This window comes from Epargyreus clarus, unplaced genomic scaffold (assembly GCF_041222505.1).
Source record: "Epargyreus clarus isolate Ecla_fem2 unplaced genomic scaffold, WU_Ecla_fem_2.2 ptg000016l, whole genome shotgun sequence".
NCBI classification, from domain to species: Eukaryota; Metazoa; Arthropoda; class Insecta; order Lepidoptera; family Hesperiidae; genus Epargyreus; species Epargyreus clarus.
In genome coordinates this window covers 4912329-4927128 of record NW_027332224.1, presented here as the reverse complement: position 1 = coordinate 4927128, position 14800 = coordinate 4912329, and the positions used below count along the sequence as shown (strand labels likewise).

At 39.1% G+C, this 14800-nt stretch overlaps 3 protein-coding genes across 3 annotated transcripts; 1 reads left to right on the top strand and 2 right to left on the bottom strand.

Moving 5' to 3' along the window:
• Nucleotides 1-1590: 1590 nt before the first annotated feature.
• On the bottom strand, nucleotides 1591-9573 carry LOC140748535 (chorion class A protein Ld19-like). The gene is made up of 2 exons (XM_073081349.1): nucleotides 9523-9573; nucleotides 1591-1938 (listed from the first exon to the last, which is right to left on the bottom strand). Exons 1-2 carry the CDS (start codon nucleotides 9571-9573, stop codon nucleotides 1591-1593), a joined length of 399 nt encoding a protein of 132 aa, XP_072937450.1.
• On the top strand, nucleotides 9416-10899 carry LOC140748680 (chorion class B protein Ld34-like). The gene is made up of 2 exons (XM_073081525.1): nucleotides 9416-9960; nucleotides 10281-10899. The coding sequence occupies exons 1-2, from the start codon at nucleotides 9913-9915 to the stop codon at nucleotides 10767-10769; spliced, it is 537 nt and encodes a 178-aa protein (XP_072937626.1). The 5' UTR covers nucleotides 9416-9912; the 3' UTR covers nucleotides 10770-10899.
• A 2607-nt stretch (nucleotides 10900-13506) lies between these two features.
• On the bottom strand, nucleotides 13507-14260 carry LOC140748622 (uncharacterized). Its single transcript, XM_073081466.1, has 2 exons — nucleotides 14210-14260; nucleotides 13507-14120 (listed from the first exon to the last, which is right to left on the bottom strand). Exons 1-2 carry the CDS (start codon nucleotides 14258-14260, stop codon nucleotides 13599-13601), a joined length of 573 nt encoding a protein of 190 aa, XP_072937567.1. The 3' UTR covers nucleotides 13507-13598.
• Between the last annotated feature and the right edge of the window lie 540 nt (nucleotides 14261-14800).

Genomic DNA, 14800 nt, shown 5'->3' with positions numbered 1-14800 from the left:
GCACCAGAAGTCATATTATATAATGATGTATCCGTATGGGGTGCATGGTGTCAATAGTTATGAATATTTTATTGATAGATATTGAGTAGAAGGATTATCATTTTGATAATATCTTAAAAAGCACCCCACGCTTTTTTTACAATAAAAAATATTTTTATCTTACTTACACTATTCTTAATTCAAATTTAAAAAAAAAAAATCTATTTTTTAGTTGGATTTTCTATAAAAAGTGTATTTTTTAGTTTTTTTAAACTATTATTTATTTTTAATTTTTTGGTCGAATTTTTTATAAAAGCGTATTTTTTAGTTTTTTTTAACTATTATTTATTTTTCATTTTTAGTGATTATTTTAGCGATTATTTTAACGATTATTACGTAGCGTATATAAGTTTATCTTTCGAATCAGCATCAGCACCTTTGCTTAGCAGTGCAAAAATGAATATTGGGTCATTTTTTAACACAGCTGTATGAAGTGGTGTTTTACATTGGTGTTTATTTTTATTGTTAACGTGAAAATCCCAGAGGAGTTGTTGAATGACATCCGAATTGCCAATGCTAACTGCTTTCTTTCATAATTTATACCATATCCCAGGTCCTCTATCTTGGATAAAAGTAATCACGGAAAAAGGATGATAGAGCATCTTTTAAAAACAGGCGCTGATGGCAATACTCAAGAAAAAAACGGTCAACTGCTTTACATCTAGCCATTTCAAAAGGACGTCGTCCAATCATCGATTTAATATTACAGCATGATGATGTTAATATCAAAAATAATTCTAGAATTTCTTCTCTTTGTGTTGCTGCTGCCTGCAGAGATTTAAAAACTGTTAGTAGTTTAATTAATTTTACAGCTCGAGTTAATAATATAAGTTGTGACTATGACGATGAGCTGAAATCATATATGCCTTTACATTTGGCAGCAAGAAATGGGAACAATGAAATAGTGGAAATCTTGTTAAAGGAAGGTGCAGATGTTGAAGTGCTGAATGAATAAGGATGATGAGACACCGCTTCATGATGCTATTAACAACGGACGCGTCGAAGTTGAGGTCAGGTCAGGTCAGGTCAGGTCAGGTCAGGTCAGGTCAGGTCAAGTCAGGTCAGGTCAGGTCAGGTCAGGTCAGGTCAGGTCAGGTCAGGTCAGGTCAGGTCAGGTTAGGTTAGGTTAGGTGATCGGCGCGCCTGGTAGATTCCTTTATTGGTCTTAACGCAGACCTTCCGGGTCTCAGGAAAACAAAAATCGGTGATCCTGATTATCCTAGTAAGGATAACGGGTCAGAATGTTTAAAATATAGAATTGTCATCGGTCCTTAATAAGTATGCCAAATTTCAAGTTAATCCGACGTTTTGAAGGGGGTTAAAATCATGTTCAAAGATTCCGTTACATACTAACATACCAACATACCAACATACATATGTCTGAAGCTAATAAAAGCGTATTAAAAATATCTTTTATTATTGGGCGATTATATAAAATTATACCGTTGTCTTAATTTCATGTTTCTAACGTCTTATATTAATTAATATAATTTATTATGAAGAAAATAACACTTTACTCTGAATATTTTATTTAATAGTTATTGTCCCATCTTAAATAATATAGGGGCCACCGCATCCGCAAGCGCAGGAGCCAGCGATGGAGACGGTGCCACCAGCGCAGACGGGGCCTCCGAACTCCACAGCGCCGAGGATGGGCACCTGTCCAGCGACGCGGGTGGTACCGGCGACGGGCAGCTCACCAGCGACGGCGACCTCACCGATGCCGGCGCCGCCGTACGCACCCACGGGGCCGGTAGCCAGGGGACCGACCAGAGGGCTAGCTATGCCGCCAGCAAGGGGAACGCCCCAAGCGGTGGTAAGGGGTCCAGCAGCTAGAGCTGGACCCAGGGCAGCGCCCCAAGGACCTACAGCCGGTCCAATGCATTGACTGAACACATTCTATAAGAAAATAAAAATAAATCAGCAGTTCTCACTTATATAAAAAAGGATATTGATTATAATATGATTCCAGCGATCACCGACTTTACGTTAAACAAGTTTTGGTAAAAATTCTTTTGCGAGTGACAATTAACATTCACCTTATGGTTGACCTTATGGTCCATGTTAAATGTTAAAATATTTGTTTCCAATCATTCTCAGATGCAAGTCTCTCCCGTATACTACTATAAATTTCTATCTTTGGTTATTATGTCTCTGTACTGTTTCAACTATATTTTTGATATTGTTTTATCATGGCCAAGAAACTCCTCTATTTAATATCGTCTTTTCAACTAGCTACATAATGCTTCTAAAACACTGCGATGTTCCCAGCCACCAGAAAAGAAAGATGATCAAAATAGTTTGTTCAGTGTTATGTTTGGTTTTCCAATATTTCAGAACATAACTAGTATTTAAAATAAATATAATTTAAAAAACTAAAAACACGCTTTTATGATAAAATCAACTAAAAAGTACCTAGAAAATAATTTTCAATCTAGGAATCAATTAAGGAACTGTAAATTGTATAATTGTAAATAATTGGCCAAGTGCGAGTCGAACTCGCACACGGAGGGTTCCGTACCAGGTATTTATTTTTATTTTTAGTATTTTTTATCATAGTAGGAAGTAGCTTCATTAGTAGGTATATGCATTTTTAAAATATAACTAGATGACCCGGTGAACTTCGTACCACCTAATTATGAGTGACTATCTGTACCTCGTGGTTTCACTCGTGTAATTTATGTATTATGTCCATAAACTACTGGTAAATATTAGGAAATGGCCACAGGAGAACAGGAAAATCTATATATATAAAAGAAAGTCGTGTTAGTTACTCCACTTATAACTCAAGAACGGCTGAACCGATTTGGCTGAAAATTGGTGGAGAGGTAGCTTAGAACCAGGAGACGGACATAGGATACTTTTTATCCCGTTCGACCGCGTTTCCTTGAAGTCATTTTATAACTCAAGAACGGTTGAACCGATTTAGCTGAAAATTGGTAAAGAGGTAGATTAGAACCAGGAAACGGACATAGGATACTTTTTATCCCGTTCGACCGCGTTTCCGTGAAGTCATTTTATAACTCAAGAACGGCTGAACCAATTTGACTGAAAATTAATCGAGAGGTAGCTTAGAAGCAGGAAAAGGACATAGGATACTTTTTATCCCGTTCGACCGCGTTTTCGTGAAGCATTTTATAACTCAACAACGGCTGAACCAATTTGACTGAAAATTGGTGGAGAGGTAGCTTAGAACCAGGAGACGGACATAGGATACTTTTTATCCTGTTCGACCGCGTTTCCGTGAAGTCATTTTATAACTCAAGAATAAAAATTCACTCTACCTCTCTGCACTCTGTTATTTTTTTACCGACTTCAAAAAGGAGGTGGTTATCAATTCGGCCGGTATCTTTTTTTTATGTATGTACACGAATTACTCCGCCGTTAGTGAACCGATTTTAATAATTATTTTTTTATTGTGTTATTTTTTATTGTAGGTTCTAATGAAATTACAAAGTCAGTTCATCATTGACTATTTAAGGGTCTGATAATGTGGCTCGGAGACAAAATATGTAACTCCTCAACCGATGGGAATAATTGAGTCGTGTTTGAAGATATTTGGTGTAGAAGGTTCTAATGAAATTGCAAATCATTGACTATTTAGTTAGGTTAGGTTGGAACACATAAGACAATATAAAACTAAGCGGGAAGGGCGCGGCAGCGCCCTGCGAGCGGGCGGTTCCAATCAATGTAAATTCAGACCGTACCTTAATTCATGATCACGTTTATACAATTTTATATTGTATTAATATAAATGTTATTATGTCATCACTAAAAAGGGTAAAAAAAATTTTAACAAAAAATACAACCGACTTCTATGTCACTACATAGTAAGAAATAATTCAAATAAATGTTGGTTTAGTACATATTTCTGAAGTCGGCGCTCAATATATTTCGTTCGAATTATTTTTTACTTTGTAGTGACATAGAAGTCGGTTGTATTTTTTGTTATTTTTTTTACAAACACGCGAAAAGAAGTACCTATAACTTCAATAACGGTTTTTTTTAAAGAAAGTTTATTTACTTATAGTACTCTAATCGGGTTGTTGAATAGCTAAAAATGCTGAAACAGGTGTGTAAATAGAAAGGCGATTTATAACAGTCTTAAGGGTTGATCTAAAAAAACAAACAGTGACTCAGTTGCTTCATTATGTCTTATGATAATTTTCTTAGTGCTCCAAATTAACGGATATTAAATTAAAGTTCCATACCCGATTAAACGACCCTAAAGGTTGATTTTCCAAAAACGGTGAAAAATGTGTTCTATTATTTTGAATCAAAAAGCTAAATTCCAATTTTCATAGACTTTGCTTCAAAATCTGCCGATTTCTAAACGAAGTGTCTTCTAAAGCCAAATGCAAATTTTTACAGTTTTTGCTTCCAAATTAACGGATTTTAATATAAAATTCCAACCCCTACTTAACCAACTTAAGGGTTGATTTTGCAAATATCGTAAAATAGATATTTAATTACTTTCTATCGAAATCCTATCAAATACCAATTTTCATATAGATTTGCATCAAAACTGGGGGACTTTAATACAAACTTTCAACTCTTATTTATTCACGGAAACGCGGTCGAACAGGATAAAAAGTATCCTATGTCCGTCTCCTGGTTCTAAGCTACCTCTCCACCAATTTTCAGTCAAATTGGTTCAGCCGTTGTTGAGTTATAAAATGCTTCACGAAAACGCGGTCGAACGGGATAAAAAGTATCCTATGTCCTTTTCCTGCTTCTAAGCTACCTCTCGATTAATTTTCAGTCAAATTGGTTCAGCCGTTCTTGAGTTATAAAATGACTTCACGGAAACGCGGTCGAACGGGATAAAAAGTATCCTATGTCCGTTTCCTGGTTCTAATCTACCTCTTTACCAATTTTCAGCTAAATCGGTTCAACCGTTCTTGAGTTATAAAATGACTTCAAGGAAACGCGGTCGAACGGGATAAAAAGTATCCTATGTCCGTCTCCTGGTTCTAAGCTACCTCTCCACCAATTTTCAGCCAAATCGGTTCAGCCGTTCTTGAGTTATAAGTGGAGTAACTAACACGACTTTCTTTTATATATATAGAAGTGGTGAATATTAACTAAATTTCGCCTATTTTAGATCCATTTTCCTGCTTTCTCCAAATATACAACAATTACATCATCAACCCATAATTAGTCCATAGATGGGCACAGGTCTCCTCTCAGAGTGAGAAGGATTAGGCTGTAGTCTATACCGCGCTGGCCAAGTGCGTATTGGTAGACTTCATAATTCACATACCTTTGATATTTTTTTATATATTTCTCAGGTGTGCAGGCTTTCCTTCGCCGTTAAAGCAAGTGCAAGGAAGCAATTAATTTCTAATATGCACATAAATTAAGAAAACCAGATGTGCATACCTGGGATTTGAACCTCGGACTTCTCGGTCGAGAGGCCGAGCTTCTAACTACTAGGCTATCACTACTTTTGTTATCAATTACATAGTTAACTATTAACTATAATAAAATAATAACTTATAACAGTCATTGCAATGTTATTATTAAACACAGAACAATCCCAAATTTATGAAATATGAAATTTAAATTAAAGTTTGTAATAATAATATTTAATTTAAACTTGCAATTTTAATCGTATCAAACAAAACAAATTAAATTAAATAATATAGGTAATTCAGTGGAAAATAGTTATGTGCATAACGCCATCTATAATATGCACGCACGACTCGAATACGATTAGAGAGTACTTTAGTAACTTAATGAGAATTAGTTTTAGTTCTAGCTTTCATCATAAGATGGCGTTTTTGACGTGACAACGTCTTAAATTAGGTTGCGGCTGGGAGTCACTTATGAAAAAGTGTAACGCCCGGTAACGTTACGATGAGTCACCGAACGAGAGAGAGGCCCGCCGAATGCCTTGCGTCTCTCTCCCACTCAACTATGATCGGTCTGCCGCGCGCGCAGCACTAGAGACTAAACAAAATATATTTCTATAGTTAAAATTTGTGCAATTCTTATTTTCATTCAATTCCTTGTTCCTATTGTGCAATTTAATTATATTCATATCAATAAATATTCTACCGAGAAAAAGACGTTGTCACGTAAAATCTTCGCCCGTAAAACCGACTTTACAGGCAACCATTTTTTTTATTAAATGTATTCTTACTGGTAAATATCGACAGATCATTTTATTTACTTAGCAAAATAAATAAATCCGATTTATAATCGTCAATATTATATATCAATAACTTTCTAACTGACTTTATTAACTAATAATAAAAAACATATTTAACTAATGTATTTCGGAATTGGTGGTTCTTTATCGCTCATCGTAATCTTCTGTGGGCTTCAGTGGTCATTATTACAACACAGGAATTGCTTCGATTAGAATTAACTTAGGTAGGCAGGTATAAGTAGCTCGAGGAACGCGTGATAATTTTAGTGTCCGCACCGGCCGACCGCCAACAGTAAAGTCTAGTCTCGTCTCGCTCGCAAGCCCGGTCGGTTCCCACACCGGCGCATTCCAACACTAACTTTATCGAGTGCCACTAGATGGCGCTAGCGCTCCGGAAGCGCCTCAGTACCGCGATTTCCGACATGTATGTTATTGTTGATCGTCGTGTTTGAACTCGAATGTTATCTTATTTTCATAGGGCGTTTGTTAAAATGTGTGTAGTTCATAAAGTTTTAGTTTGTTGTTAATTTTTATAATGAATCAGACAATATGTGTGCAGTGTGTGCGTTGATAACCTGATACAGTTAACCCAAAGTGAACAAGATGGCGTTACAGGTAACGTAGTGGTGTTGATTTCTTGTATTTGGACCCCCTTTTATATTCATCTTTTTGGAGTTTACTCCTTAAGAAACGATTTGAGTTATAAGGCCCGGTACGGAAATTTTATGAGGAGTAAAATCAAGTGTAACACGAAAAGTTGAGGCGTAACGGTAACCAAAATATGAATCAAGAGTGCTTTTATTAATTTAAAATACAGTAAGTTCATATCCCATATGAAAGTAATTATTACAATAAAAATAATTAGCAATATATAAAACATTAAAACGTCATTAACTAATTTGTTTACATTTTTGCATAAATTAAGTTATAGGTTTGATCATTTATAAACACTGTGAAAAATATGAACATTGGCGCCATAATATGATTAACAATCTTTTATGAACGTTTTTAAAGAAGAGTAACATATAAAATCAGTAAGCAATTGAATAAGATATAATATTAGCAAAATAAGTTTTTAACATAAAGAGGCTTTTGTAAGTTACTGATATATTAATTTAACTTATAAAAATGGATGCATTATTGATCAGCACCATCTATCAACGATAAACGGGCAAAATCAAAACAGTATTATTTAATATTTATTACAGAATTATTGCTAATGAATTATGTTCAAAATAAGTTATATAAAATTAGCAATACGTTTTAAATGAATTCTAGAATTATAAAACATTCAAAAACAATCCAAATTACATATAAGAACATGTTTATTGAGTCTCATATAAATTTCATCCGTAAATTGCAACAAGGATATTTTATAGATGGCAAAGAAATTATAATTATTAAGTTTTAAGTTATAAAACGTTTAACATTGTTTTAAATATAAATAATTATATTATATTAAAATTTACTTTAATATAAGCAATTATATTAAGTTACCATTATAATATTTGGAACCAAAATACATAGATTGATAAACTTGCCACTAGATGGCGCTATTTTATATTATTTTGTAACATACTTTTTGTAATACGCATTATTGAAGTAATATAAATAATCCGAATAATTACAGATATATGCTTGTTTCTCTTATCATTTTAGCAGATGCGTTCATTTACCTACCCTTTTTTCTATTCGATATATATCATAATTATCATTCGTAAGGAGTAAACTCCAATCGTGCGTCGTAGCTGACACACACACACTTTCTTTTTTTATTTTTAGTATTTGTTGTTATAGGCGCCCACGATTTATATACATTGTAAAAATTTCAAGTGTCTCTCTATTTATTTGTCGGTTTAAGCGGTAGAGCCCTGTGACAGACGGACAGACGGACAGACAGCGGAGTCTTAGTAATAGGGTTCCGTTTTTACCCTTTGGGTACGGAATCCTAAAAAAGCGTGGAGTGCTCCACTTATCAATTTTCAAAAAGCACCCCACACTTTTTCCACAATTATACAATTTACTGTTCCTTTATTGATTCCTAGATTGAAAATTATTTTCTACTTTTTAGTTGATTTTATCATAAAAGCGTGTTTTTTAGTTTTTTAAACTATATTTATTTTATTAATTTTTAGTATTTGTTGTTATAGCGACCATCATTATGCATAGTCGGTAAAAAAAAAACAAGTTTCTATCTATTACGGTTTAAGAGATAAAGCCCTGTGACTCACGAACAGACAGCGGAGGGTTTCGTTTTATCCTTTGAGTACGGAATCCTAAAAAATCATTCTACAAGATGGCATTATAGATATGTTTCAGTACATTTGAGTTATAGGGAAATAAAATTATTATTTTCCAAAGCTTAAAATCGATCTAGTAACTTAGCCTGAACGCTCCATAAGGCGCTTTCTCTTGCCTCGAAAATCGTTAATCCTGAGGATATTGATAAGGACAATGGTACAAAAATGTTAAAATCGTGTATTCGTGGTTTTTGATAATACTTCAAAATTTTGACGTGACAACGTCTTAAATTAGGTTGCGGCTGGGAGTCACTTATGAAAAAGTGTAACGCCCGGTAACGTTACGATGAGTCACCGAACGAGAGAGAGGCCCGCCGAATGCCTTGCGTCTCTCTCCCACTCAACTATGATCGGTCTGCCGCGCGCGCAGCACTAGAGAATTAGGCGCATTGAATCGGCGCATGCTTGTGTCTCTGTCTTTGTCTTTCTCGAACGTTCTTGGCGTTGGAAAAACAAGAAAGCGTCACAATACAAGTTCACACGTGTGGTTAAAGTATCGTCAGCTGTGTCTGTAGTGAAAATATGGAGTGCTTAGATTCGTCATTTATCATTTACAACAACTACAACAATAAAGGTAAATAATTGTACACTGATATTTCATTATCGTAAACTATGATTGATTGATTAATTGTTAGATTGACACAAAAGTTGAGAAACTGAGTTTATAGGTTATGTCATACTATTGATAAATGTTGATAGTGTTAAGTAAATTATTAGTTTAAAATTAATTAATTAATTAATTATTTTCTTTTGAAAAATGCAACCGTGTCATCAGTATTTTCTCATGACGTTGTCACGTTCAACTATCGTTAGTAAACCGACTTTACAGACAACCGATTTTTTAATTGAACTGGACGTTCAAAGTGGATAGAAATCGGGCTCAAAGATTCCGTTACTGTTAGTAAATACATACATACAAACATACAACCCAAGCTAATAAAAGCGTGTTAAAAACACAAAAAAGAAACATGTAAGAAAGGAAGTATTCTAACAGTAGTAACCAAAGGTGGAATTTTTTGGAGATCTTACCTGGAGCAGGCAAGCTTGAGCGCAGAGGAGCACGAAAGCAAAAGTAGACATATTTGTGTGTTTGCGTCAAACGAAGATGATCCCCAATGAGTTGTTATATACTTTAGCAGGCTTTTATATTAAAGGCATTGGAAATTTAAACAAAGTTTTGCATCAGCCTGAAACAAACTCATAGCGTACAGTTATGAAATTGAGTCTGATGAAAAATGCTACAAAAATTTCTAATGATTTACTTGTTTTTCAAATACACATCTAAAGACCATTACACATCTACACATATTTTCGTTTTCGACTTCGTAATAGTCGGTGATAAGAAGAACACTATATAATTCTGTACAATCATCATTGAAAGTATTGTTGTCTTTAACTTCGAGCATTTAACTACACAAAATGTCTCTGAAGACCCTTCTCGTTTGTGTTCAGGCGCTCCTGATCCAGGTATGTGGAAATATTAATAATTGCTTGATTTGACGATAAATTGACTGTATTGTCTAAATTACTAAATTTCCTCAAGGATAATATTTGTTTCACTATCCACACATTTTTGCCTCTGTGATCAAAATAGATATGGCTATAACAATTCCTGAATACTTTACGAAAATATGTCTTATTTAGTGAAGACCCACAAATTTATTCGAGTGCTGTTACAGTCCTAGATTGCCAACGCGATAGCCAAAGATCACGGTACTTATTAAATCTAGACTATCATTATATGCCTATTATATCTTTACTATAATCTAGGATTTTAATGTTTTCAGAGCATCTCTAGTCAGTGTGTTGGCGCTGCGCCTTTGCTAGCTGCCCCTTGTGCTGCTGCTCCATTGCTGGGCGCGCCTTGCGCTGGAGCCTGGGGCGTAGGACCTGCTGGTCTCGCTGCCTCTAACGGTCCCGGCCTCGCCGTCTCCAGCGCCTCTCCTCTCATCCCCGCCGGAGTCTCCGTGGTATCTGAGAACGCATATGAAGGTACCCTGGCTGCCGGCGGGGCTGTGCCTTTCCTCGGAACCGTGGCTCTCGAGGGCGCTCTGCCCACCGCCGGTGCCGGTGCCATCGCTTACGGCTGCGGCAACGGAGCCGTCGCTATCACCGCTGAAGATATTGGAGCTGTTGGCTTGGCTGGCGTAGCCGGCCCTCTTGGTATTGCTGGACCTATTGGTATCGCTGGACCGCTAGGTCTCGCTGGACCTTTGGGACTTGCCGGACCTCTTGGTATTGTCGGACCTGGATGCGGCTGTGGTTTGATTCTTTAACTGTCTTGCTGTATAAATAGCTTCGAATAAACGTGATATTGCAAATGTACTCTCTTGTCATTATTTTAATCGAGATCTTTACTCTGGTAAAGTTTCTGAACAAAAACGTGTAAATTTAAATTAAACTTTGAAACGAAAAGTGGTTATATTAATTAAAACTGAAGAAAATTAAGTTAGGATTAAGGTGAACAACAGTAACATATGGGAAACAGTATTTTATCATGGTATCACTAAGACCAGTATGCATATTAAATAATTATTTTCACTAGAGAAACAAATTATTAAGGTATTTAAATAAACATGGGTGCTGAAAACGGATATTTAGTCCACTGGCTTGATACAGTGATATAGACGGCTCAAAAATCTTTCATGAAGACCATTTGCTAATTACATTTTTTTTTTTTATAGTTTTACCTAACGATTTGGCAGACGTGTTACCTGATGGAAAGTAGTCAACGCCGCCTATGGACATTTGCAACACCAAAGGAGTCGCCAATGCTTCGCCGGCTTTGTATGAGAGCTCTTTTTGCGCCTTTTTTGAAGAGCCTCATGTCATAGCGCTCCGAGAATACCTCAGGAGGAAGTTCATTCCACATCTTACACGTCCGCGGCAAGAACGTCCGTGCAAACCGAACCGTGGAGGACCGCCACGAGTCCAGTTGGTGTGGATGGAACTTCATCCTTCGGCAAGTGGTGCGATGGAGGAATGGTGACGTAGGCACCAGGTCAAATAGTTCCTCGGAACACCAACCATTGTAAAGCCGGTAGAACACACAGAGGGAACCTATGTACCTCCGCAAACTCGAAGGTTCTAACCGATTCGCCAATTCTGCCGATGCGCCTAGACTTCGCCTTAGCCATATGCTTCTTTGCTGAACGGGAGGCAGAGTTGAAAGCCGTTCGAAGCCCGGGGGTCTTCGGATCCTTGCACGCGTGCGCTGACGCCCAGGCTTGGTAGATCTCTTGCTTATGACGTGATGTCTTAGCGCAAGACCCATCAAACCAGGGCTGACTCCGCCCACCGTCGGATATGCCAGAGTTTGGAATAAAGCATTCCATGCCCTGCCGAATCACGTCGGCCACAGAGTCAGCGCACGTGCTAGGATCACTCGAGACGAAACACAGCTGCCTCCACGGGTATGATGCCAGGAATTCCCGTAACCCGTCCCAATCTGCTGACCTGTAGTGCCAAACTTGTCGCTTCCCAGGGGGTCGAGCCTCCATGGGACGCGACAATGGCACAGAAGAACTTACCAAGCAATGGTCAGAAGATCCAAGAGGAGCCTTGACCATTACTTGGTAGTCTTCAGGACGGTTGGTCAGCAGAAGATCCAGCAAAGAGGCTGTATGGGTCTCTACATCAGGTACCCTTGTAGAGCCGGGTATGACCTGGGAGAGCCCATATGCTAAAGAGAAGTCATACGCATTTCATCCGGCAAAGTCAGTGGTTCGGGAGCCCAGCCACTCAATATGGTGGGCATTAAAGTCACCCAGAATCACCAACTCCGCCGACAGGACTTGACAGGACAGGACAAGGACACTGCTGCAGCATCCTGTCAGTTGCCAACTGGACGTGCTCGAATAATCGAGTTGGCGGCAGCAGATATCACACCGAACATACACACATACCCCGGCTCGACGCCTAAAAGCATGTTGTAAACTGTAACCGGAGTAATCTAAATACGATGTATCGCCCGAGGGCGATATCTGTGTCTCCGTCAAAAAGAGGAAAGCCGGCTTTGCTGTCTCAAGGTGGTGGTGGACAGCATCCAGATTGGAATGGAGCCCCCTGATGTTGCACATATCCACAGTAAGTGTGGAGGAGGTCGCCGCTGTGAATAGCTTTTCCTTTTTTTCTGCCTTTTTATTGGTGATTCAAAGAGATGAAGGACTAGAAAGGATTTGCGGTGCTCCGCCGACACTCCACGGGACAAAGTGCGGGTCTCATAGCGCCGTGCTTGCAGTGGTAATGTGGGATGCTGGCGCGGGGGACGAAAGCGCCCCCGGTCACCCCCGTGCACGACTACCCGGCTCTACTTCGGTCTCTTACTCCGGCAGGGTAATCGTGCAACGGGATTTTTCGCCGGTTGGCGGGACAGCCTCCCGGGCCAGAGGTTGACGGTGTTGCCCGGGTTCGGGTCCCCAACTAACCGGCGGGCGGCCAGCGGACAACCGTTACACCGGGTCTCCCTGGCCCCCGCGCCAACGCACCACGCCTCCAAAGGCAACGATGCTTAAAGAGACCCACCGGACCCGAAGGTTACGCCGTCGGAAACACCACAAGAGGATGGGCAGAGGGGGTTAAGGGGATGAACTGGCTCCCAGGCGCACTACCGAAACAAGACGAGTCGTTATTAGCGGTAGAATCCGACCTGAGGGTGGTAACTAGCCAGGCAGATCCCACGAAGAGACCTTACCACCAAGCGGGACACCTTTGGGAATTACGCCAGGCAGTGTCAGACCCAGCGACCAGTGGGACCGTCGCAGTAGGATGTTAAATGCCCGAGTAAACGCTGCTGCCCATCTACCCGGTAGATACCCTTAGTCGGCTTCTACGACACCCACGGGCAGACATGGGGTGGTCTATTCGCCGCCGGAACCACACGGCACCAATTGCTATCGGATATATTGCTTCTGGACTGTTTAGGTACTCGGAGTGTTACGAATAAAGCGTATTTGTAAGAGGCAAACATTTAGATATATTAATCAATTCCTTGTTTTAATTATGAAAAGTACCTTTTTTATTGTTGTAAAGAAATAAAAAACTTTTATAGTGTTCGAAGGTAGGTTTATTATCAGGGTAAAAAAATCCAAAAGGTCATTTTATTTTCAGTAAAAAGCGCCGCAGCCGCAACCAGCGTAGCCAGGTCCGTAGCCGAGAGGTCCGGCCAGACCATAGCCGTATCCGAAAGGTTCGGCGATACCAACGTAACCATAAGGTCCAGCAAGACCATACCCATAAGCTCCGGCATCTTCAGCGGTGATAGCGACGGCTCCGTTGCCGCAGCCGTAAGCGATGGCACCGGCACCGGCGGTGGGCAGAGCGCCCTCGAGAGCCACGGTTCCAAGGAAAGGCACAGCGCCACCTACGGCCAGAGCGCCTTCGTACGCGTTCTCAGACACCACGGAGACTCCGGCGGGGATGAGAGGAGAGGCGCTGGAGACGGCGAGGCCGGGACCGTTGGAGGCGGCGAGACCAGCGGGACCGTATCCGTAAGGACCGGCGCAGGCGGCGAAGGGAGCGCCATAGCCGTAGCCGTCGTAAGCGAAACCGTCGTAACCAAATCCACCGTAACCGAATCCGTCATAACCATATGCGCCGTAAGCCCCAATGCACTGAGCGGAGATGCTCTGGAAAATTACAAACCACACTATAACGAATCAAATTAATTACGAGACTAATATTGTGATAGTTATATTCAAACCATAAGTCACAATACCTGGATGAGGAGTGCCTGAGCGCACACGAGGAGGACGGTCTTGATGGACATGTTTGTTGCCGTACTTGCTGTTGTTGAAACAAACTGAAAGTGACGTTTTGTACTTTGATGTTGGCTTTTATACAAACAAAATGTTGTTTATCACCAATTAACCCACGTGTCGTAACATTGCTTAAAATTGTAAAACCCTCTTCTTGTACCAACTGACTACGTGCTCTTTCACGCTTGATATTACTTTGAATTAGTTTATGAAACTGTATGTTATACCCTGTCCTTGCTCTTAAATATTTAAGGTATTTTTCTTTCAAATCATTATTAGTAATATTAATATATTCAGTTTAATAAAGAGCATATTCTTTAGTGCAAATCAAATACATATATTTATCCGAGCACGAGGGATTTTGGTAAATTTGAAGCTACGAAATAAATATTTTTATTTCATCGAATCGATTGAATAAAAAAAATGCAGGATAAATTGCTTTTTGTGTCCAAATTTAGGAATATCTATTGCAGTTTTTGACGTTGAATAATATTTAATACAATATGTTTGAAGGCATTTTACGTGTATAACAAACGTCACAAACAGTAAAC